Source organism: Sinohyriopsis cumingii, chromosome 9 (assembly GCF_028554795.1).
Source record: "Sinohyriopsis cumingii isolate HCF-2022 chromosome 9, ASM2855479v2, whole genome shotgun sequence".
Taxonomy (NCBI): domain Eukaryota; kingdom Metazoa; phylum Mollusca; class Bivalvia; order Unionida; family Unionidae; genus Sinohyriopsis; species Sinohyriopsis cumingii.
Window position 1 is genome coordinate 65,790,707 of NC_142969.1, and position 27,230 is coordinate 65,817,936.

The 27,230-nt window shown below is 33.9% G+C and overlaps 1 protein-coding gene across 4 annotated transcripts in view; it reads right to left on the reverse strand.

Moving 5' to 3' along the window:
* Positions 1–27,230, reverse strand: part of LOC149791935 (V-type proton ATPase 116 kDa subunit a 1-like) — a 139,215-nt gene that overhangs the window by 98,614 nt on the left and 13,371 nt on the right. For 3 of the 4 annotated variants that reach the window (XM_089970455.1, XM_089970454.1, XM_089970457.1), the window contains exons 2-8: positions 24,998–25,220; positions 22,989–23,067; positions 21,770–21,867; positions 15,633–15,761; positions 10,150–10,256; positions 7,678–7,804; positions 1,632–1,714 (exon numbers count right to left, since the gene is read on the reverse strand). In XM_089970455.1, the coding sequence (XP_089826581.1) occupies positions 1,632–1,714; positions 7,678–7,804; positions 10,150–10,256; positions 15,633–15,761; positions 21,770–21,867; positions 22,989–23,067; positions 24,998–25,114 (740 nt within the window). In that variant the 5' untranslated portion in view covers positions 25,115–25,220. The remainder of the gene's footprint in view (positions 1–1,631; positions 1,715–7,677; positions 7,805–10,149; positions 10,257–15,632; positions 15,762–21,769; positions 21,868–22,988; positions 23,068–24,997; positions 25,221–27,230) is intronic. The other variant, XM_089970458.1, reaches the window with a different exon arrangement.

Consider the following 27,230-nt stretch of genomic DNA (forward strand, 5'->3'; position numbering starts at 1 on the left):
GAGGCTAGAAACACAAACTTTAAGGGGTGAGTGTGGGGGTGGGATAAAGCAAGAGAGACAGCTGGGATAAGTTTATTACGAGCACTAATTTAAAGCATCAAAACTATAACTGAAATTTGTCTGCATTGAACTGATGACCCATTCTCATACCATGAGAATAAATATTCAACACTTATGTAGATGGTTACAGCAGCGGCAAAATAATAAGTTTCATGAATTTCCACCTGGATGTTAAAAGGACTGAAGGACATTTGGACACGATCAATCATGGAATAATACTCTTTATATAATAAACCTGTGTTATTTGACTGATTATCTGTGTGCATCGTAAAAGTATACTTGCAAATATATGACCAATTTATTTACTGAAACAAATAAATGAATAAACATAGTTAAATCTAATCAAGGCATTTTTAAAAAAGGCACATCATTTAACCCATACCATATAATGGTCTATAGCACGCATAACTTTCAGATTAAAATGCACAAATTTCAAAATCAGACCTGACCAACATGCATACCTTTCAGACCAGATCTAACAAGTATAACTCTCAGACCAGACCATCATGCATAATTTTCAGACCAGATCTAACAAGTATAACTTTCAGACCAGACCATCATGCATAATTTTCAGACCAAATCTAACAAGTATAACTTTCAGACCAGACCATCATGCATAACTTTCAGACCAGATCTGACAAGTATAACTCTCAGACCAGACCATCATGCATAATTTTCAGACCAGATCTAACAAGTATAACTTTCAGACCAGACCTTCATGCATAATTTTCAGACCAGATCTGACAAGTATAACTTTCAGACCAGACCATCATGCATAACTTTCAGACCAGATCTGACAAGTATAACTTTCAGACCAGACCATCATGCATAATTTTCAGACCAGATCTAACAAGTATAACTTTCAGACCAGACCATCATGCATAACTTTCAGACTAACATGTCTAACACCAATATTTGTCACCACAAAATCAGACAGAGGCAATTTGTAACCAAAAAATGTTTACTAACTTATTCATTTAAAAAATGGAATGACTTGGTTTATATGCAAAATTAGGGCAATATTCAGACCTGAATGATGGTACCTCCTTTTTAGTCAGTCATAAAAAAGCTGCTCTGTGTTTAAGTAAAATAACAAGAATTTTCTTATGCTTTTAAAATATCTCCACAAATTATTCTAAGAATCTGGATGTAAGAAACTGATAAAATGTTGTAACAAGTCTCATCCTGGGCAAATATCCACTGAAATTTATATGAAGTTGATACACTGACATATGGATGATAATACTATGGTGTCAACTGTGAAAAACCTGGTCTGGTCACTCCCATCCACCATCATTACTCATATACAAGTCAGATCCAACTGAGAACTGCACAGACCCAGATCTGCCATCACATAATATGCTAGCATATCTGGGTCTATGTAGTTTGTTCAAAGTAATGAACAGAACAAACACCAATCCAATATCAGATGGCATATCAAAATGGACTTGACTTATAAGTGAGTATACATGGTAAATCGCTCTGATGTAACTACTACATATGAGTTTTTAACTGTAACATCAGACTGATGCATGTATAATTAAAAATGATGTATTCTTTATTGTACTTACCCCTCACAAATCTTCTTGACTCTGGATTTCAACTGATCACCTTGGAAAAATATGATAAATACAGACTTCCTCACCTGGTCACCCTGTCAACAAAAAATAAGGAATCTTGTTTGAGCACTGTATACATGTCTCTTTCTTGCAAGGAATAGTAAATAAAAATGATCAAGATATTTTATCATTGCTTAATTTAAAGCAAATTTAAACTCAGTAATATAAGGGCTGTTCCATTTAAACATACATGGTACCTAGGGAAGCCATTTTTTTTTTACAAATATATGCCAGGGTACTTTGATTTCACAGAGTTCATATTAAAATGGTAAGAAAATTTCTAAACTGCATCTATAGTTGAGACCCCACTTTAAAAGTGCCTTCCCTGGGTCCCATGTATGTTTTAATTGAACAGCCCTAAACTAAAATGTCCCGATTTCCTACAGTGGTCCCCCTCTTATACAGCCGCCACTTCTGCATGTGGAAAGTGGCCTTATAAGACAAGTGGCCTTTCCAGTGGGGGACTACATTTTTTGTGAGAAGTATATGTAATGTACATAGTAAGAAAGCTACATACTTCAAAGCACTTAATATCTTCATTTAATATCTTTGTTTAAAGGTAACACTAATTATTAAAAGGTTCTTCTTGTTATAATAATAGACTTATTTCAACTGAATATATATTAATAGTTGTTATTCTTGGTGTAAGAGTGATATGCGAGTATTGTTGTCATGCACATTTCAAAATCATTCAAAAACATCATTTAAATCTTGGTACATACATAATTCTATTTCCATTTGCTTCATTTACCAACTGCTGCTGAATAACATCCTAATTGGTTATGACACTGTTTATTCGAGTCTTTTCAACATAAAATTGTTTTATTAGATTCTTTTCTACATAAAATTGTTCGGCAATTCCCCCCTCCCCACTTCAACCGATGTCGTCAAGCAGAATAACTGACTTTCTTCTAAAACAACATGTCTCCTTTATGTGATGACATGTTGATGTTTGGTAATGGTTTATTCAGATGTTGCTAACTGTATGTGATCTAATTATGCAGATGAAACTTTTGTCAAGTGAATGAAATGCCTTTCTTCTTAAAGGAAGTGATAATGTGCTGTCATGTGATTTTTCGGTCTTAGTCAGATACCCTGTTTTTGTTCAAGGTCAAGGTTAATTTCTCTGTGTGTGTGTGTGTTAATGCACAAAATCTATTTTTAGCCTATGCTGAACATTTTACATATTTGTACTAATATGCTGGCCGCTGGTTGCATTATAAGGGTGACCTTTCTTGAGGGGTACTTTTGAATACAAAACTGTCATTGCCAAGGGATTCTGTCCTAAGAAGCAGGTGGCCGCTGGGGGGGGGGGGGGGGGTCAAGAGGGGAACTACTGTAGTTGGTAGCATGAGGGCTTTCTCAGGTAAAATTTTTCCATCCAGAAAACTAATTGGATGAAAAAGATTGTTTACAGTAGTGCAAAGTATAGGGGAATATGTTCAATTTTCAACAGTCATTTTTAAAAGAAACAATATAGGTAAATCCAAGAATTGCTGACCCTGTTTGCAGTCTTCCAGTGACTGCAATGTCTTGGCAAAATATGCATTTCAACATTGCACTGAATGACCGCATCGTAAAAACGATAAATTCTGCCAACCTTTATTTAATCCCTGTAAAAATGACTGCTCATACCATTCTTAAAAAAACAAAACATAGGCTGTAAGTATGCTTATAATGTTTTATAGTTTCTGCTATAAACCAGACTAAAGTACATGTAGATCATTCCCTATAATGGTTCCCTGCTTCCCATGATCCTTGCATTGTTCTCCACTATTCGTATAGGGGAGAGCAATATAGGTAGCATATGAAGCAGGGAACCAGGCTAATTATTCCCACACTTAGCCTGCTTCCTGGCCTTACTGAAGAATAGATCACATGTATGAGAAGGACCCAGCATCCTTATGAATGACCATATCGCGAGAACATAGACAGCATTGACCTGTATGTAATCAATGGTTACAATGTCCGCTTAATTAGTAACAATTGTTCTGATCAAATAGAAACCAAAAAAGGAATAACAATAAAAAAATATTAAAAATAATACAAAAAAGTATTGTGGCCATCTAAATGTCACGAATTGCCATTATAGTGCCTAAATTGACATAGTGGTCGCATATATTGTCTTTAGAGTTAATCTGTATTGCCTGGGGATGAATAAGGTTATTGTCTATTAAACCAGCAAGAGAGAATCATCTGCGGGATTTTATTGATAGTGTTCAAGACTTGTGATACTTGTTTTTTCCCCAATGTTAAGTGATTACATCCCAATCACAAAGCTGTCATCTATTCAAGCTATTGCTTCTGGGTTACACACTTTGTTTACAGAGTTAATCCCTGTATGTTTTCTTCGAATGAAGCTGTTGACTTTTGTCTATGAGTAAATGGTTCTGTTTCTGGATGAGATAAATGTTTTTGTTTGTTTCATTAATTGTTAGATATGCAATGCACATGTATAGATTTTTCATATTTTCCCAAAGCCCAGTCAAAACCATCTTTACATTCGATATTACAACTGAACACTAATAACGTTAACACCTAGAACCTTAATAATAATGTACAAACCTCTAACTAAAAAGAGACAAATTTTAAGGCTGGAGAAAATAATTATTTTAACTGAGAGAAGTGAAAAAATGCAGACCACTTGCAAAAAAGCAGTTTAAACATTAGTAAAACAAATTTAGGTTCTTATAAAGGAAAAGGAAACAATTTCATTTGCTAATATATTTGATCTTCAAAAGTAAATGTGATTTCATGTTTAATGACAGAAGCATATCTTTATTGCTTTATAATTTTGTTTTTAGATGAATGCATACAATAATTTAGCAAGAACTATTAATAAAGAATAGAATATATGTACAGTGATTGTGGTTATTTTTCTTTAAATTGTTCTGAAAATGGACCCTGGAAACTTGTCTTTTTGTACAAACTTGCTATGAGAGACCACCTGTCTTGAGAGACCATATTTTGTTGGCAAAAGGGGCAGTCTCTCATAACAGGTTTCACTGTACTTACAAACACAGTACTGTAAATCATAATATATTTGATCCAGCCTTTATATCTGCTTTCACTGCATCCATCCTCATTTAATTCATCCATTTTCAACAGCTTTGCAAATATTTTACATGACCTGAGTAATCAAGAGTACTCACATTTTTAAAAAATGATTTCCCTGTATGTTTAAATAGAACAGTCCTAAGTTGTTGTTGTTGTTGTTGTTGTAGGGTTTAATGCCATTTTTCAGCACACGATAGGCTATACATGGCGGCCAGTATTAATGGTGGAGGAAGAACTCGGGGAAAACCCCAGAAAGAACAACCAACCCATGAGAAGCTACTGGCAAGCTTTCTCACTTATGCACATTAGCCGAATCCGAGACTCAAACCCACGCAGACAGAAGTGAGATGGCAGTGATCTGTAACAAAGAGCGCTTTAGACCACTCGGCCACAAGGGGCACCCTGTCCTAAGTAAAATATATGTCAATATTTCTAAACATATCAGAACTATACAATGTTAGCTCTATGACATGTACCCCAAAATGAAATAAATTAACTCAATTTTTCTTCCACTGTTGTCACACCAGTATATCTGACCAGAGATAATAGTGTGATCATACATTTTTTTCTACGATGTATCTATTAATTCTGACTTAACAAGTATGCACAAGGGATTTTATATATTTTGTAAACTGGTTCATCTTCACACATAAATCACAAACATTTATGAGAGAATGATTCACTTTCCTCCAGAATGATCTCAAATGTCAACAAATTTAAACAACTGGTCCAAGTTGGCCCAATATTGCTCACAAGGGTAGTTGACATGTCAGCTGATGAGTAAAAATTCTGACATGTGAACCGTAGAAAAGAAAGAAAAAGCTCAGAGGACATAGTTTGTACATTGTTTAATGTTGCTGTCATGTATCTTTATTCTGCCGAATTTCTTGTGATTGTTTTTTGTTTTTTTTTAAGGTCATGGGATTCTTTGCTCTTGGTAATTAAATTGTAGGTGTTTCTGGAATAAAACATAAAAGGTTATTTTTAAAATAAAAAACCCCATTAAAACATAATAAAAAATAAAATAAATGTTTGAAATAATTTGTGAGTAATGGCACTGAATATATGACATGCCTTACAATAATACATGTGACAAAAATATGAAAGACAAAAATTTTCAGGAATATTAACATGTCAATACTAATAACCGTTAAACTTTTCGAATATCAGGCCTGCCAACGCTGACTATTCCATTTCAGTAAGGCAGTTGACTTTTTTCCCGTAAGATTGACCAGTTTTCAGTAAGGTGTAACAAAATATCAATAACTGCTATGATAAAGCTGGAGAACGTGATTAAAAGTTTGATGCATCGACAATTAACAATATGTTCAACTTAAAAGTTTGTAAAGTACGTGTTGACTTTATTTACCACTAGTAAAATTGCACAAACTCTAGTTCCAAACCCTATGCAGCTCAATGGCTTGTTGCTATCTCACAACTTGACATAATTCTTGGAAATTATTTTCCAGTTCACATGAGAACGGCAATCATATCTCCCACCACAAGACATACACAAATTGGCATGTGAATCTGAATACTCCTTTTTATTCTTCTGATTTGATAATTAACAGTTTTCTAGAAGCTTATTTTCTGTTTAGTCTTAAACATGCATCACTTTCTGGATGCCATTTTTAAAACTTCTATAATCAATGCAGATGTTTCGCATGAACAATAATGCAGTTCAAAGTGTCTGAGGCGCTGCTGTAAAGTTAGTCTGGTTCTCTGACTAATTTCACTAATTCTAAGATGAAACCCGGATCCAAATAAAACACAGATGAACCAATTATCTGGATTTTTCAGCAACGATCATTTTTCCGTAATTTTTTGCTGTATGACGTAAGTCTGTATTTTAAGGGTAATTTTCATAAAACTTACAGCAAAATCACAAGAGTTGGCAGGTCTGGAATATGTATCTCAAACCTGCTTCTAAGTATTTTCACCGTGTCAAACTTGTTTTCAATACTTCTCTGCAAATAAATGTACTGGTGATGCTTGCTATATACCAATTCACAGGCTTTCATTTTAACTTCATAATGAAAAATAACATTCAATTTGTGCCACAGTGCTTTTTTACATCATTGCTGGTGCCATATGCTGTGACTTGCACACAGCTCACATATGTGCATGCACATGCATTCACTGCTCACTGAGACAGCAGAGTTACTCTCTCTTTATGCCATTTTTAATTTAAGCCAAAACATCAGGAACACATCTACTGCATAAATCGAGCATCACCTTTATGAAGCTGGACAAGAAGTACCTTCCTAATAAAGAAGATAATTCAATTTGTAAAGAACTTATCATACACAGATACCTTAAATGGTGTGAACACACAATTTTAGTTGTTCACTGGTATTTCACAGACTATTTTTATAAATATAGTTATCAAATAATTATCAACTTAGAGTGTTATAATCTCATATTCTAAAACTTGTTTCACGTTTCTTTATTTTTGTTTTAAGAAGAACTCCGCATAACCTCCCTCCATCCATCCATCTAAATAGTCCTTATCATAGGTTATGTCCTTGCTTTCCAAGTCAACAGTAGTGGTTTACGATATTTTGCTGCAGCTTAGAAAATACTGGTCCAACTTAATCATCCTAAAACCTTATTTCATTATTTACTATTGTTCTAGAAGTCCATAATTTAAAAGTCATTTTCAGAAATTCTCTAAGTGAAATTGTAAAGGTCAGCAGGTCTATAAACACACTGAAAATAAACTTTTAAGATTTGCATTATTTAAGCTGCCAATGAATTAAAATTTTCATTAATTTAGTTCTTTTTATAAATTTTCAAAAATGTTAAGTTTGTAATAATAAATGTCTCGTAGTAATGAGAATGGTACCTGTTCAATTCTGATACTGTAAAATCAGATTAATTTCAATGCTTGTTTCCTGGGATGCTGTAAACTAATCCACAAAAAATGCATTGATATACTTACTGTTATTGGATCTTCCAAAGGAGTTTCTATTTCAGCTTGTTTTAGAAATACATTTCCTCTGCACACTCGCCATAACATTCTTTCAAAGGCAGGTATCTTCTCTCGCAAAATTACACCAGCAACAAATCTACAAGCAGAAGTCAAGAAATTAAAACACTTGTGTTCATCAAACATGCCCTAATGCAGACCAAATGGTCCAACCACATCAGTAGACAAGTGCTTATAGATCACTCCCCACGCAAAACATAATAATGTGACAATAGACTACTGGAAAATTTGCAAAAAGATGCTTGAGCTTCAAATCTTAACTCTTATTTTCCACAATTTACTTGCATTTGTGCCCAAGTTCACCTGGTCCAGTGTATGATCATTTGGTACATATATGGCCATAATATTAGGCAAATGTCTTATTAATCTTTGAGATATCTTCATGAAACTTGGAATCTTTCTGATGATATGTGGTGTCCTGTTTACGATGAGTCCGTCTGATCAGTATTTTTAGAGTTATCCACATTTTCATTGCAAATTGTATCTATTTATCCACTTGTACTCTTTTCCAGTTATTATCAGATCCGTCAAACTTGATATAAGTATATATGCATATATACATTACGAAATGCGAACAGAGCAATTTAACTAGCACATGCCAGATCTTCAATAAATGTTCTATTTTTTTAAAATAACAATCGATATAGTTGTCTAAAGATGTTTAATCCATTAGCCAAATATTTTAATCCACGACTTGATAATGGGCCAACATAACAGTCAATGCAAACTTTTATTCCTCTACATTCAGTGGTTTTCATGCAATCTTGCTGACAAACTTCTTGGGATGGATTATGTACAGATGGATGAACAAGGTTGTATTAAAAGTCACTTCCTGCTTGCAGTGCAAGCACAAGATAATTTATGTTAATCCTTAGCATGATTTAAATTCTTTCAACACTCATTATGCCAACCACCTGCTCTGGGAGACAATAGTGACCTTAACTATTTTTACCCCAAACTGATGTTAAGTTTTTGTTAATTGTTGAGGGCAATGAAAAAAGTTTAAAGGTATTTACTTTATATCTTAAAATGTATGAAAGAGAAGGTCTTTTCTTACACCCCCAGTGGAGCATCATGTCCTAAAAAAATTAGTTTACAACGTAACGGCTAGTGGTATGTCAGGTTTGGTTCATGTATTTTCAATCATTCCAAAACTTATTTCCTTTTGTCTGTTTATAATAATCTTGACCTTTGACTCTAGTTCCATAAATAGGTTTTTTAACATCTACAGGAGAAACATATCATTCTAATGTAATGACAATTTTGCATCAATAACCCCTAACAAATCTGACAAAAATGGACAACATAATTTTTTTAAACATTTTTTTCCCTTCAGAATAGCAACTTTAGATGACCTCACCATCACATCATAAATGTGCATCTGTACATAATTTAATCAATTGTATATTTTACTTCTTGAATTGGATCTAATTGCATCTTTTTTCTGAAAATCAAAGGGGTATGTTGATATAACCCCAATTCAAGTTTAATCAAAATCATTTATAAAATTTTCTGTCAGGATAACAAACTCAGCCAACCAGATGAAAAATCACCCAATTAATATAATTAAATCTCTCACTAAATCTCTCATTATTGAACTCATCCAAGATCTTATTGATACAAGCATGCATCCAAAGTGTTGTCAAAATTGGATCCAAAATGTGTCTCCAGAAATGCAGCAAACTTGACCAATTAAATGCATAATCCCCTCACTAGTACCTGTGGACTGATCTCATTATTGAACTTATTTAATGATATAAGCAAATTAGATAGGTGGTTAGCAGAACGGTAACAAGATTAAATAATCCCATGCAAGATCACTTCATTACTATGTAAAAATCTCACAATCAAAGCCATCGGAGATTTTGATGACATAAACCAATATACCAAGTTGGACTGAAATCAGATCAGAAATATGGACTTTTGAGTGGCAACAATTAACTGCTGACAGACGGATGCATGAGGCATGTCAAATGACACAGGAAAGATACAGGGCCAGACCAGGCAAGCTAAAAAGTGTAGTTGTTAGTGGGAGCTTACAAAATATCCACACATCTGTTGTTTAAGTTTTTATGACATTATGAATAAACCTGGAAAGCGAGTCACTAGTGTGCAAAAATTATTCATGCCAAGATTCATTACAGCAATCGAAAAGAGACCAACAAAACTTCATAGCAAAATTTTAATAAACACTCAACAGTAGGAGAAAGTAATCCCATTTTTCTTTATTACATACTTTTATCAAGCAGCCTGGGGTGCAAGTTTGTTCAAACAGATATGCAGATGTTATTAAAGTATCAGCTCAGACAGTCCCAGTGAGGATGGACAGATGAGCTAAACTCCATATATTACCCCTTTGCAAAGCATGAGATAACCAATTATTGTTCAGAAAAAATGAAAAATAGAAAAGAAATATCTTTTTACCCTAACTTCAGTGCCTGCCCAGCTCTTTGTATTTCCTCCCCCAGGAGTCCAACTGCCTCATCCGTCAGCGTAGGATCATGTATTGCCTGTGTGTGATGATGTTCAGCCTAATAAACAAGTCACAAATAAACAACACATCCCAACCCAGGCACCCTAACAACTCAAACTAAACACACTGTACAACAAATTGCTGCTGTAATTTTTGACCACAAACAAATGGCTAGGATAAAGGTTAAAATACGAGTTTATCACTTGTGTTCAGCTACACAAACATTTACCAAATGAAATCACTTATAAGTTGAGTTGACCTGCAAACAAGGCAGATCCTCATATGCCATCATATAATGCCCCACCAGATCTAGGAATATGTTGTCTGTACAACAGATTAATCCTAACACATTGCACAGACCCAGATCTGCTAGTCATGAAAACAGACCTGGCTTCATGCAGTTTGACTCATTTTTTAAGTGAGTATACACAGTAAATCAGCCTGAAAAATGAATTCAGGCCACTATAATTAACATCAGAGCTACTCTAAGACCTTGCCATTATTTTGTGATCAAATAACAAGAAGAAGATAAAAGTAAACGAAAAGGTGCAGGCTTGTCAATACCTTGAGCCAGGATTGTTTCAATTAATGACATGATTTTTGGGAGTCATTTCATATAAAATCTTCAGGTCTATTTCACATTAAGTACAATATGGCTTACAGACCTGCAATGCATTTATAGTTCATTTACTTAAGGACACAGCCAATGCTGGGGCAGATCCAAGATTTTTGTTGAGGGTTTAAATGCAAAGAGGATAGTTCATTCTGATAATTTTGCCAAAAATGGCCAACATTCTGTTTGGCACTTAAAAGTGTACTATTTTTTGGAATGGAAAAGAAAAAGAGGGGGAAGAAGATTTTACTTTCTCATCCAGCCCATCTGGACCTGACAATGAACTATCTCATTACAGGTCAAATAGTTTGAAAAATGCTACAAAAACCATGCATCAGGAAAAATATTTGTGCTGTTAATAGAAAATCAGCAGTAAAGTGATTGTTACTGGCACAAGCATTATGAGAAATATAGTGTCTTCCTTTAGAAAGCAAACTTTGGGCAAAGCTACAAAAACTAAGTTCATGTGCAACTTAGAATGTGCTGATGCCAGCGGCAAATAAAAAGGTTACAGTGGAACCCTGCTACAACACGATAATTGGGGTCCAAAACAATGGATCAAATTTTCAGGGGGGTTGTGTTAATGAGTGTTTTACAGTATTTTACATTTTTCAGAGAACGCATGTTTATTCATGTCTAATGTATATCATAGAGTATCAACATTATTGTGCCATCGTGGCATGCAATTTATCCATAATGCATGTAAATCCATTGAAAAATTGAACGTAGATTTAAAATATTCAATAATTTGCTAAAATTTTATCAGATGTGTTTCGGTGTACATTTATCCATTGTAAATTCCCAATAATTAACACTTGTATGCCTAATCATTTGAACAACTACAGCACGAATAAATAACACATGCTTTCCTTGTGCATATAATGTTTACTTCAGATTTTGTGAATATCGAAAGAAACATGTGAAAAATACTTTTATAAAGATTTTTTAGCTGAACGCATGAAAATTTCATATCCTTTCAATTTCCAGCTAATAAAGTGGATATTATTTACTGGTCAACTGATTGTGTCTAATAACACCGCCAAGCCCGGCAAACAAGCTGGCGGTTTCGTTTTTTGATGTTTATTAAAGTGTGAGAATATTTTATCAACCACTGCATTGTCTGTTGCTTGGGTGTGTATGCAGTTAAAGAAAAAACACATCGGCTATTGCTTGAGCAATGACTGTATACAGAACTAATTGAAGACAATCACAAAGACGACTTACTGGCCTTACTCATGGATCAGTAATAAGTAACATTTCCAATAATGTTTATTTCAGCATAACACTTCAAGAACCTGGTGAAATTGTTAAATTTCAGAAGCCATGCCACAATTGTATTATATTTGAGTTCATACACAAACTGTTCCCCCAAATGATGATAAACATTTTACACACTATATCTTGTACTTTAAAAACGAGAAAAATACACGTACATGTAATTAAAATTTCAGGAACCATGCCACGAACTTATTATATTTGAATTCATTCATGATCTCTTCCCCAAAATGATAATACATTTTTTTATACACTATTTCATGTACTTTGAAGAAAAAATATTTTTCCAGGTATGAGAAAAATACACATACATGTATTTAAAATTTCAGGAACCACACCACGAACTTATTATATTCAAATTCATACAGAGTCTCCTCCCCAAAATGATAATAAATTCTGTATACACTATTTCACGTACTTTGAAGAAAAAAATTATTTTTTCATGTGCGAATGAAAATATAAAATATCAGGAGCCACAACCGTGTTACATCTGAATTTGCATTATCTCAGGGTCGCACTGTATCTCTAAATCTTGTGTGAGAGACAATTAAATAGATTAAACATTAAGTGGAGTTGCCAGTCTATTCAATTAAGCAGTTTGTGTCTTGTAAGAATGCATTACAGTCTCCAAAATATTTACACTTATTATAAGATAACTCACAATGGAAATCTTGTGCCAAAAAGTTGCTAACCAAGCTAAAGAGTTCCTTTCAATTCCTGCATCGATATTATCAATAAGACCTTTTCCCTTAAATTAAGCTAGTAAAATCTTCATGCACTTCCTAGAATATGTAAATATATTGTCGAGACTGAACTTTTTACATATTCAAACTTGTATGTCTTGCGAAATCAACTAGAACTATAAACAACAGATGAACTACAAATGGCACCACTCACTACAATTTGAACTGTAGAACTTTAAACAAAGGAACCTGGAATAAAATGTTAGGAGATGGACATTCAGTGGCCATTAACTCATCAATACCCCATGTAAAGATATAAGATTACTGAATCGATAAGGACCATAACTCCACACATAATGGTGTAAGCAAGCCAAAACTAATGAAAGATGTATCTTAGTCAATGAAACAATGTTTGGACCAAATTGCATCAGAATGCTGAATATAAAGCACTGCTGATTATGAGCATCATCATATGTAAAAATGACTGAGATGGGCCATAACTCTAAAAGAGTTAGGTAGATGAGCTAAAAGCTAACAAAGGCACAGCTACATGTAGAGATAATGTATTTACCAAATTACATCAGAATATGTTGAATGGTTTGAGTTAAGATGATGATTATAAGCAACATTCCATGTTTCCATACAGAGACAAGAATTTGCTTGACATATGGTATAACTCTATCCAAAAATGGAGTAGATGACACTAAAATCCATCCATATGTCCATGGCATAATATGTAAATTTCAAATTACATCTGAATATGTAGGACAGTCCTTGAGCTATGCCAGTTTACAATTCATAGCAGAAATGAAAATATTAGCTTCATTTTCAAGGTAAGTAACTTGATCTGAACTGAAGTTGACGAGACAAATCCCCAAAAGGCAAATATAGGTCAATTAGACATGTGTATGTATGTGTGATTTGGATTTTTAATGTAGCTTTAATAATTTTTCAGTCATAGCACTACGATATCTGCAGTGTGACAGTTTGTAGTGATGTCTAGCACTGGGGCATTATGCTGCAGACATATAGCATGATGTCCCACCCAGTCATATTATCCTGACAACAGACCAACCAGTCACTAACCTCTTAATGCTGAGCGCCAAATGAGGCAGCTGTTAGAACCATTTCTGTAAGTCTTTGGTATGACTCAGCCAGGGATCAAACCCACGACCTCAAGCATATGAGGTGGGCACTCTAACCACCAGAGCGGTCCAAAACAGACATTGCTATTACCAAACAAATTCAGAAAATGTTCAATAGTTATCTGGCTGTGCCACTCTAAAGCAATGTCTCTTACCAAGATATGAATTTGTCAAGGGCCATAACTCTATCCAAACTGGAATTGATGAGACAAAATCTATAAAAGGTTGATCTAGGTCTGTGAGACAATTTTCAAACCACACTGGAACAGAGCTATACCAGTTACAAGTAACATCCTATGTAAAGATATAAAGTTAATAGTCAGCACCCACAACATTATTCAAAAATAGAATTAGATAAAGGCACCTCTAGGACAGAAAAATGGTGTAAACACCTGATTGCAACAGAATATGTTGAATGGTTTGTGAGCTAAGCCAGTTACAAGGATCTACAGAGATTTAAAGTTGATGGAAAAACAGGCAATGATACCATCAAAGATTGATCTGAAGAGATGAAAATTATTTTAAAGACAAACCTAAGCATAAAATGAAATTTATATACCAAATTGCATCAAATTATGCATAACAGTTGCAGAGCTCAAAGTGTGAATGGAACGACAAACAGACTGATGGACAGATGGAAAATCGTCATTTCAATAGGCATAAGCATTTTGATGTGGGACACTAATGATATCATAAAATCATTGAAGGCAACAGCATAAATATATAAGCTTTTACTGACGTATGAGATTTCTTGGAACTGCTAGGATTAGTTACATGCATAAGCGATGCCACATAGACAACGAAAAAAGCAAACCAAAATGAACCTTTCCCACCCCAAAAAATTAATTCATTAAAGCAGCATTGTAACCAGTTCATAAATGGAATTTGTGAACCTGCTTGCATAACAACCTTTTTCATAAGTTTAGTAACACACAACTACAAGCCCATATGCCTTGTCTTAAAGCATGAATAAGTTAATGTAACAAGAAATGTGTAAATGAAGCACATATTCCCCAACACAGTACCTGAAATTGATCCAAACACAAAACTTAACCTACATGCAATCAAGAGACATATAGGTGTAGCACAATATGCCTGATAACTGTAGTTTTAAATGGATATAAAAATGACCCTAGAGCTGTAACAATGCAGCAATATGTATTGCCGCCCCCCCCCCATATCAAGATACCCATGAAACTACATGAGAATCAAGTATGTAATTGTTTGCATTTGTTTACACATGCAAGAAAATGCATTTTCTAGATTTGCAGAAGATTATATTTTTTCAGATGTTTTAACCTTTTCCAAGTTTTATTTTGGCTAGTTCTGACAATGAACTACAACTTGCATTGATTTAAATGGCGGGAGAGAAACCGCCATGATAAAAATAAATTAGTTGACACAGTCAAATTCTAAAATAGTTGATACATATTGTAGCATGATAGTATTGTCATTATATCAAGACTATAATGTGATACACACAACTGTACTGTGATACAGGTCATAACATGATTGTATTCTCATATCATCATGTTCTTAACTTTATCATTGTTTATTTAGGTTGCACCACTGTTCTTTATTGTTCCATGTGAAAATGCTGCCTTGCACCTAAACAATATCTAAGAAAACAGATAAAAGACTGTGCTTGTGCATGTATGTATGTATGTATGTATATATATTGAGAAAAAATTAAGCAGCATCCAGCTGTCACACTTTACCTCATCAAAAAATGTTTGGGTCTTCCTAAGGATATGCTTCAGTTCTGTCAGCTCCAGAAAGTTTCTCTTCAATGCTTCAGAATTTGCATTAACTTCCTTCATCTCACTCTCTAGCTTCTCAAAAGTTGCCTGAAACATGATCACTGGTACAAAACTTGCACTCAACACCAACCAACAATAATGATAAACAACAATGCAGGACCTATTATGGTAAAATGAACCTTTTGAAAATCAAAGTTACTTTTGAATGCTAAGTAAGTCTTTATTATGAGTAGTCAGAAACCTAGACAACAATTTAGCAGAACAAGTCTTGCTTTCAAACAACACAATACCCACCCAATATTAGACTTCTAACTGATGATTTAATGCCTAATCTCCACAAAAATTCAAAACCTTGATGACAATATTAAAGCCGGAAAAGTGATGCATATGTCAGACTATTAGCCATTACTGGCATGAATAAAAAGATCAACAGGACATGCATTTGTACAAACCAACTTATCAACAGGCTACTCAGGAACAATTGAGTTCTCAGCCTTGTGGGGTGGCTTGTCATTTAACTATCACAAGACAGATATTCCAATAAGGCACAGACCAACTAATAAACCAACTACGTTTGAATATTTACCAATCATATATTTTAAAAATATGCTGGGTCAGTCAAACAATCTTTCAGGAGCCTAATTGTTTTTCCAATGTGTTTCATCATTCAAACAACCTGCCAAAAGCCTAACTGTTTTTTTCTTTGCACTTTGTCAGTCAAACAGTGTCAGGAGTCTAATTGTTTTTCCAATGTGTTTCATCAGTAAAACAACCTGCCAGAAGCCTGTTTTTTTCTTTGTAATTTGTCAGTCAAACAGCGTCAGGAGTCTAACTGTTTTCTTCAACGTGATGGGTCAGTCAAACAATCTGACAGAAGTCTAACTGCTTTCTTCTATGTTCTGGATCAGTCAAACAATCTGTCAGGAGCCTGATTGGTTATCTTTACAGCTGTTACAATACAGTGTCAGGAGTCTAATTGTTTTCTTCAATGTGATAGATCAGTCAAACAATCTGACAGAAGTCTAACTGCTTCCTTCTATGTTCTGGGTTAGTCAAACAATCTGTCAGGAATATGATTGGTTATCTTTACAGCTATTACAATACAGTGTCAGGAGTCTAATTGTTTTCTTCAATGTGATGGGTCAGTCAAACAATCTGACAGAAGTCTAACTGCTTTCTTCTATGTTCTGGGTTAGTCAAACAATCTGTCAGGAATATGATTGGTTATCTTTACAGCTATTACAATACAGTGTCAGAAGTCTAATTGTTTTCTTCAATGTGATGGGTCAGTCAAACAATCTGACAGAAGTCTAACTGCTTTCTTCTATGTTCTGGACCAGTCAAACAATCTGTCAGGAGCCTAATTGGTTATCTTTACAGCTATTACAATATAATCTTTATATTTCTAACATTGGCCTATCAGTTTCATTAAATTTTCACAACATATCAAAGTTCATTAAATACTGTTGTACCCACTAACATTTTATACACCAGCTATCCATAAAATTCAGGTAATTATATGCATCATTGCTTCCATACAGAGGACTTGATATTTTTCATCAAATTCTGTAAATTTTAATGCCAAAACAGTCGGAATTAGAAGGATGGCACACAACCAATGTAATTTTTGTTATATGTATGTTAATCATTGAATCTCATATGAAAATAAATATTTATTGAATGTGGGAGAATATTTAACATATTTCACAGAAGTATAGAAAGGAAGAGACAAATATTTACTGCTGCTAATACTGCTGCAAGTTATGTTATTATTATCATTTAATCCTTCTCGACATTATCCTTCTTGTTATTTATTTACCTTAGTCATTATCCTTCTTGTTATTTATTTACCTTAGTCTTGATGATATATTTGTTGTTGTTGTTGTTGTGGGATTTAACGCCATTTTTCAGCACACTATAGGCTATGTATGGCGGCCAGTATTAATGGTGGAGGAAGAACCCAGGAAAACCCCGGGAAGAACCACCGACCCATGAGAAGCTACTGGCAAGCTTTCTCGCATACCCACATTGGCTGAATCCTAGACTCAAACCCACGCAAACGTAGGTGAGATGGCAGTGATCCGTAACAGAAAGCACGTTAGACCATTCTGCCACATGATGATATAACCACTTTATGCAAGTTCAGGCTATAAATAATTTTGTAATTTTATCAACTACAGGTGTAAAGTCACTTTAAAACATTCCATGCTTATTGACATGTCTTACATATTATATTTGTAATTTATATTGACTACAGGTGTAAAGTAATTTTGAAACATCCCATGCTCAATCAAATATTTTAAAAATTATGTTTGCAATTTATATCGACTACAGGTGTAAAGTCACTTAAAAACATCGAATGCTCATCGACATGTATATTATATTTGTAATTTATATTGACTACAGGTGTAAAGTAATTTTGAAATATCCCATGCTCAATTAAATATTTTAAAAATTATGTTTGTAATTTATATTGACTACAGGTGTAAAGTCACTTAAAAACATCCTATGCTCATTGAAATGTATTACACCATCTACTCCATATCACACAGTGGTTATAATTTCTTGCAAATTAATGAAAACAGGGATTATGAAATAAAAGAAACAATCACCATTTGTAACCATGCAAAAAGACATTTGATATCTCACTTTGAAATAGTAATTGTTTTCTCAACTGAGACTCTATCTTTTTTCTTCTATCAACCCTTGTATTGTAACCTTTCTTGGCAAGAACACAGAACAAGTGGTCTATGTGACTTCTTCCTGTCATTGGTATACACTAACTACCGATTTTCAGTGATATCAGGATGACAGTCTTTACAGTAAACAATATCATTAATTAGTACTCTTTACTATAATGTTAGCCACTATCACATATACTCACACTTTCTAAAACAAGAGTTTGAAAGGTATTTGATTTTTTCTTATCAAATAAAAAAGTACTTCAAATGGCACATGACACTCATCTTTTAACCTTTTCCCTACTTCAAACATCATTTGAAGTCCTGTTGAAAACCTCATTTGATGTCCTCCGTTGAAAACCTCATGCGAATATGATTTTCCCTACTTCAAACATCATTTGAAGTTCTCCACTGAAAAACTCATGCCAATATGATTTTCTATTCAGGAGGAATAGCAGTAAAAGGAGTCTGAAAATGTTGGCCACACTGGATGTCAGACTATCACCATTTTCATTTAGGACCAATTAGACATCAGATTGTTTTGGTGAAGAAAAAAAACATGTTGATATGACCATCCATGCAGAAGTAGTGAAAACAAGATTTTCAATATGGCAACTGTTGTGGCCATATTGAATGTCCAGGTGCAACAATTTTCATTTAGACACATTAGACATAATAAGAAAGCCTTCAGGTGGAGATGTCTTTCTGATCAGAAGGATTAGAAATAACAAGAGTTTCAAGATGGCTTCCATGGTGGCCATAATGAACTATCATCTCACTACACTTGTGCCCAACTAGACTTCAAAAGAAGTCTTTAGTGAAAAACGCAAGCTGGTATAGCCATCCATTCCATAGTAAAATAAGTGTATGCTTGAAATGCAGGGATATACATGACTGTAACTGCATGTACATCGAGTTTTTATTGTAACTAGATTCATGAGGTTAGTGTTGTTCTAGGAATGTTTCTTTAAAATAACTTTGGCCTTAGTAATTACCTTATGCATACCAGTCAACCCCTTGAGATGAAAACCTGTACGCCAGACCAATAAAAACCTTACAAACACAAAAAACTTACATGAAAAAAATGTATTCATAAGTTATACAAGATTAACAGTTTTAAAACAACAAAATGCCATACAAGAACTAATTTTACACACATTAATATAATTATTTACATGTGAAACTTATTTTATTCTTTTGATCTTGAGTGTGTTGTAACACACACATTATTATATGCAACACATGCATCCTTTCCACTTTCAAAATGTAATCACGGGTTTTAAAGTCTATGCAGCAGGTGTCAGTGCTAATTTTACACTGTAAAAAAATGATGCGAGTATGTCTGCATTCAGGGACTTCCTACAATATGTATTTTATTCCCTCATGGAAAAAGACCTCTCACAATCTGCATTGTTGTGAGGCAAGGTAAGTAGTCGCTGAATAACTACTTTTAGATTTGGGAAGCGGATGCCACCTGTACTAATTCTCTGGCTGATAAAATCAAGGCCATAAGCTACAAAAGGTCCTTTTCTGGCCATCGTCTGTTAATAAAGGCACACACTTATCAGGCAGCATGCAATAATCCTCAAACTCATCTTTAAGTGCTTCATGATCTAGGTGTGGAGCAACTCAAAAACTAAAAGTGTCACTACTCGTTGAAAAAAATAGATATGTGCAAGGTATTTTGAGAAATGAATTATTATGTGCAATATTAACTTCTTTGGATTTATCATGGTCTTATTATTACATATTTATACCCCCCCCCCCAACCATAAGATATTATGCCCGAAGCTGTCCAAAAATTGAAATCTAAAAATAATTAAAAAATCGCCAATGTAGCAGTCCAGATGTTTATACCTCGTCTGCTGGTGATCAGTTTTATAAAAATTGCATATCTGGTATTTGAAAAGTTATGAATTTGCTATATGGTGTGCTGATTTTAGTCAAAAAGTTGATGTAAATTTGTTGTGTAACATATGTTTGAGACATGAGAATGATGTCACTATGTATCTGTACTTTTTCCGTCAAGTTGGCAATGCATCTTCCTGTTTAGATTACATATCTGACTCACTTGATTCAAAACTTAATTTCAGGCAACAGGCATCAGCTAAAATTTTCCAAATTATCTTAAAACTGGTTAAATTGTTGCTCTTTCTAACAACGCAAGTGTAGAGCGTGTATTTGCCAGAATAATAGTGAAAAGATGCAATTTATTTCGTAGTGACTTTACTAACCTAAGAAGGATGCTAAAATTAAAATAATGCCAGATACACAAGATTTGGGGTTTTACTTGACATAAAAACCAATAATTCTATGCAAGACATTATCACTAAAACACAGGGTATGGTGCAGAAAGAGTGAGAGTGTATGTTTGGGGTTTTTAACGTAGCTTAAATAATTTTTCAGTCATATCACTACAATGTCTGCAGTGTGGCAGTTTATAGTTATGTCTAGCACTGGGGCATCTTGCTGCAGACATGTAGCGTGATGTCCCACCCAGTCACATTATCCTCACACTAGGCCGACCAGTCCTAACACTAATATCATAATGCTGAGCGCCAAGCAAGGCAGTTGTTAGTACCATTTTGGTAAGTCTTTGGTATGTCTCGGCCTGGCATCAAACCCACGATCTCCCACATCTGAGGCAGACACTCTAACCACTAGGCCAATGGAGCGGTTGGTGCAGAAAGAGTCCTATTCTGATCTCTGGGCTTAATGTTAATTTTCAAAAGCATATTAGAGTTATCTCCACATTGCTTGCACATAGCTAAAACTGATTAATTGTGCTTGATTTTTTAAACAAAAATATTGTACAGACTCCCAGGATAAACAAATTTTGTTTATAACATTTTAAGAAAAAAAACCAATAGAAAAATACAAAATTTTAAGAAAAAACCCTATACAAAATGGTAGTACAGCCGTACACTGATGAAAATGAAAATAAGAAGGTACAAATGACGGGTAACCCGTACAAGCTGACAGGTATGCTTTTGTCAAAAAATTTCTTTGCACAGTAGTTCTTAATTATGATAAATCATTCATCATTTATTAATGAAAAACATGTTTTTTTCTATAGGATTAGTGTTGTGTATCCGCAAAATGGGGCAAGAAACTATAGCAGTTTAAAGTTACTGAGGTAGGTCCACACTTAAAGTGTGTCACATAGATCAATTTGGGGTCTGATGCCTGTATCTCTGTACATGGTGAATACCCCAAAATTTTATTAGAAATTTAGATTTGTTATCTATAATTAAAATGCCAAAATATTTGTTTAAAACAAAACAAATTATAATACTTAAAAACTCCTCTATAAATCAAAATAATGTTTCGGGGGGAAAATTTAAAACTTTAGAGAACTAACTATAATAAAATTAAAAAAAACATTCTCCCTTTTCACATGAGGCTGATTCTCACCTCCAGATCTATCATCTCACGAGGAACTGGAGCATCTGGGTTATCCCCAGTATCCAGCATGGGAATTCCATCTTTCTTGATCTCCTTTTCCAGAAAGCCTGAAACCATCAAGTGAAACTTGTTACCACAAAATGTTCACATACAACACAAGGTATTCCATAAAATCAGAAACAGCATTGTAAAGACTTAAAAGTAACAAATGATTTGGGGGTTCTCCTTAGGAAGAGTATATGGGCAGCATGAAACAGCCAATTGCTCTCATTGACAGGTAACTTACCCAACTACTGGCATTTGGGGAATGCCCCCAACAAAAGTGTTCTAATATTATCCCAGGAATGCCACACTAAAACATAACAGTTGTGTCATATTACTATGCCATTAATATCATGTCCACTAAAACATAATTGTTTCATAGTACTATAAATATCATGTCACACTAAAATAAAACAAGTCAAAATATATTTTATAATAAACAATTACAGACCATTTCTAAATTTTTATAAATCAGTAAACCTCATACTGACATGAAGCAGAGGTTAATTTAATAAGTTTACTCATTCATAAAAACTTCATGTGCATCAAAACAATGGACTACAATTGTTTTGTTACATTATTATTAAAAAGCTGTAATTTTACTTACATTATAACTGTACAAATTCCATTTCAACTGCATGACACAAAGGCTTTAACAAAAGAGGCAACACAGGTAAATTTCTAGCATTATGCTAATAATCCTGTTAGCAACCATTTCTAAATATACATGTACTGAATATACAAAACTTTTGAAATAAACTTTGTTGTTGTTCAAATACATAATCAAAATAAAGACGATTGATTTTTCATGTGGCTTCTCGTTGTAAATCACTCTAGACATCTCAGTCTTTCCATGGTGGTCTTCATTGATTGGCTATTCAAATTCTATCTGTAATGTCAACCAGCCCTTCCACTTTGGAGTTACCATCAGTGTATACAGTGGTGAACTGTAGGTATTTATCCCTCCGCCACAATGCAAAAGTGGCAAAGATCAAGTCCACCAACATGATGTGTGGGTAAACAAAATTGCATGACCTGTACTGGATGGACATATTTACAACTTATCCATACAATCGTCGTGCAAAATCTTAATACTGAGAACAACGGTGATATCACTGTTACTCCTGTCATTATTTTAAAGTACTAGAGACAAGACATCGTTGTTTTGTACATTAAAAGTACTTACGTAGTTTTCTCTCCATTTCATCACATCGTCGAACCTCATTAACAAACTTCCGCTGGAATGCATTAACATTTGGATTCAACTGCAAAAATGATGCATATAATTCATTACAAGTGAATCACTGATAATTTGAGATATCTTAAACTAATTAAATAACAAATCAAAATATTCCATTTACAGGTATGGTTCACAGTACAAGTTGACATCCGAATCTTCAACTTGTTTAAATTTGCCTGACTGTCTGATATATGATAAGATATCCCATTAAAAACTCTTTTGGTTTCCTGGACCCTTCCATCAGTGGTATACAATCTAAGATTTGGTTTAATGGACCTTTCCATCAGCAGTTTACAATCAGACTAATTTTTGGTTTAATGGACCCTTCCATCTATAGTTTACAATCTAATTTTTGGTTTCCTGGATCATTCCATCACTATTTTACAAACTGACTAATTTTTATTTTCCAGGACCCTTCCACCAGTAGTTTACAAACTGACTAATGTTTAGTTTCCTGGACCCTTCCATCTATAGTTCACAATCTAATTTTTGGTTTCCTGGACCATTCCATCCGTAGTTTACAATCTGACTAATTTTTAGTTTCCTGGATCCTTCCATCAGTAGTTTACAATCTGATTAAGCTGAAAACAATATTGCACCTAGGATCCCAAGGAAAATGATAATATTATTTGCCTTTAAGTTAGCAGTTTTGTCACCTTGGCTTTGTCATCCACATGAAACTGTCCTCTTTCTTTGAATGCTTACAGTATTGTACTAAATGTTTTATAAAGTATTCAAATAACTCAACATAACATTGACCTGCCTGAATATCAATTTACCCACACACAAAAAATGAACTGTGGAGTCTTCCAGTCCAGATCTTGCTCCCATTTAACTTTGGTGTGTTAAAAATAACTAGGATCACTATTCATCCTAGGACAGAATTATTAAAAAAAAGTAAAAATGAAACTACAAAAAATTGGGATGAGCGAGTTAAAAGAAAGTTTGAACATAAATATACAAAATAAATTTTGAAAACAACTTGGGATGCCGAAGCAAGTTTAGAGCTCACAGCTTACCGTTTGGAAGCTGGGACACACAGATAAATGTGGGTGTTTATACATAAGATGACTATTTCTGAAAATTGTTTTTGTTATTATTTTAAATTTGATAAGTTTTCTTTTAAATTTAATTAAAAAAATTCTTTTAAATTTAATAATTTATTTATTCCAGTTAAAATTATGTACATCTTCAAGTTTCTTACTTCCAAAATTGAGTCCATCTTGTCATTGTTGAACCTTGAAAATGCATTATACTATTGGCCTCCAGAGTCTTGATTCCTGAACAGGAATCAAGATTTGGAGAACGAACTAAACAAGGTTAAATATTTGGAGGACAAAGGACTAAAACTTGCTGAGATTAATGTGGTGAATCAACTTAATAGCAATATATACCATAATTCTGATCCAAATCACGTCATCTTTGAACACTTATGACGATTTATACAAGTCATAAATAAATCTAGTTTATTTCGCCAAATCAAAGCAAAAATAATAATACTGATAATAATAATGATAATAATAATAATAATGACTTTATTTAAAGAGGATGACATTATTAGCTTGAGGGATAGTCTATCCTGAGGCCCTTGTACAAAAGGAGCATATTTATATGTATTTATACAAAGAAACACAGATGCATACAAATGCATATGCACAGCAGAATGCATATACAACAAAATATTCACTTTCTTTCTTTTCTCAAATTCTCAGAAAAGTTCAATTGTTTATATGAAAAACAATCCAGTCTAGTATAAAATACAAAATATCAAAATCCAAGTGCATCATTCCAGGAAAGACTCTAATGTAATATCTGATACCATAAACTCAGACCACACACTATTGTTTCATCCTGTTTCCTTGATGTTATAAATAACCCATTATGTGTTAAAAGTGCAAAAGAAAACCAAAACAATCAACCCTCTCTCTCTCTCTCAAAATAAATAAAACACTTACATCTCTAAACTGTACAAGTCCCAGTTCTCCAAGTTCTGAAACACAAGCATATGCAGCCTCAGACTGTAGAAACAGCTGACAAAGTGTCATCTCCTCACTGCGGAGTAAAGACCCCATCTTGATGGATCACAATGCTTATCTGACAAAAGCAACCTTGACTGCCACGATACCAAAACGTTTTATCTTCTATCAGGAAAAAATTATTTTACTGAATAAATGGGTCCTGAAAAAAAAAAAATTACAATTATATACAGATTAAAGATTCTAAAGCCCCTAATGCACGCATGTAAATTAGAAAAAAAAAACATGTTCTGCCTTCAAAAATCATGTTACAAAGTCAGATATCAAAATTTAGCCAGGAATTTAACAACAGTAGACTAAGAAATTTACAAGGTCTATACAATTTTCACTAGTCAAATCTCCCAAAATATTGTACAACAATCAATATTACCTTGCCATTATACTATGGAAGTAAATGAGAACTACCAGTCTGACAAGAAAAGGAAAGGTAATATGTATAAAGGCTCACTAAGACCCAAAAACTTACAAAATGTCAAAAATGTTGTTGCTCTAAGAATAATATGGCAAAACATTGATCAGCATTTGATAACTTTAAAATTGCAATTGATGCTTAAAATTTATTTAGCTATGACATCATACAAACATGCTCATGGTGTCACTTTTGGCTATACAATATCCAGTTTGTGCTAAAACTGAAACTATACATATGTTTCAAAAATTGAAGTGATCCACATGCAATAACCATCTTATATTTTTACATAATATAAAGGTACACATGAATAGCCTAGCACTAATATATTGTTTTGGTAGTTCATGTAAACCATGTGAATAACAAAAACAAAATTAGGTCTGTTCGTTTTCACTGGTATGTAATGACCAAGAATACATGGAAACTTACGCCGTGTGCTACACTGAATATATAACCTGATCCTGACATAAAGATATTCCACTAAAATTACCAGCACTATATGAAAGAGACAAGAATGTTCTCTAACACTTTTAAAGACTGCATGGAGACAACTGATGGCATTGTTTGTGATTTTGTCATCAATGTTTTAGAAACGTTTTTTTAAGGGGCCCCAAGTGGCCGAGTAGTCTAAAGCGCTCTCCGTTACCGATCACTGCCATCTCACCTCTGTCTGCATGGGTTCGAGTCTCAGATTCGCCTAATGTGGGTATGTGAGAAAGCTTGTCAGTAGCTTCTTGTGGGTCGGTGTTTCTTTCCAGGGTTTTCCCGGGTTCTTCCTCCACCATTAATACTGGCCACCATGTATAGCCTACGGTGTGCTGACAGATGGCATTAAACCCAACAAAAACATACATACATACATACATCAATATAATGATTTGGAAAACAAAAGAAAGTACTACTTTTCCAACTGCCTCCCTAATGAATTGCAAATAAACACAGTAATTTATGAAACATCTTGTACAGAAAATTAATAAAAAGAATGGATGATGACTCTGAATTGAAAGTACAGTAATGTAATGCAGGAAAATAGATGTTTGAAAGCTTATGGCATGTATGTTTTAATTGTATTCGACACAGTATTAATGAATTTGCACAAAACAAGCCCTGATTAGTCTTTATAGAAAAAAATGGTATATTTTCTTAAAGGGACCACTCTGGACTCTTAAAGTACCCATCCCATACTAATCTTGGATTGTCACTAATTTGGGGCCCTGATCATATCAGGTTTAGAACAGACTGATGTACCAAATTATACTGTAATTTATTCAACAGACTGATGTAACAAATGTCACTGTAATTTATTCAACAGACTGATGTAACAAATGTTACTGTAATTTATTCAAACTTAGTAACAAAAAGTTAAACTTATTAATTTTAAAATGCACGAAACAGAAGGAAAAAATCAAAGGATCAAATATTTCCTTCATAATTCAGAAAAATCTCATTCCTAAGACCATCCCATAACTACCAAACCAAATGAGAACTCTTATCAGCAATGACTTACATAATAACATACTTCAAAGTGTTTCCCTATTAAACTATTGTAATTAAAACAGCCAGGACTTGGTCCTGCCTGCCTTTTTCATGAGAACACAATCAAGCTCTACTGTCCATGATAACAACAACTCCGAGTGCAAGAGAAGCTAATATTTTTTCAAGGCCTTAAAAATAAAACTGTAAGAAATATGTATCCTTCACCTGACATTACATGCATTCTAATACAATTCTAATACATCTCTC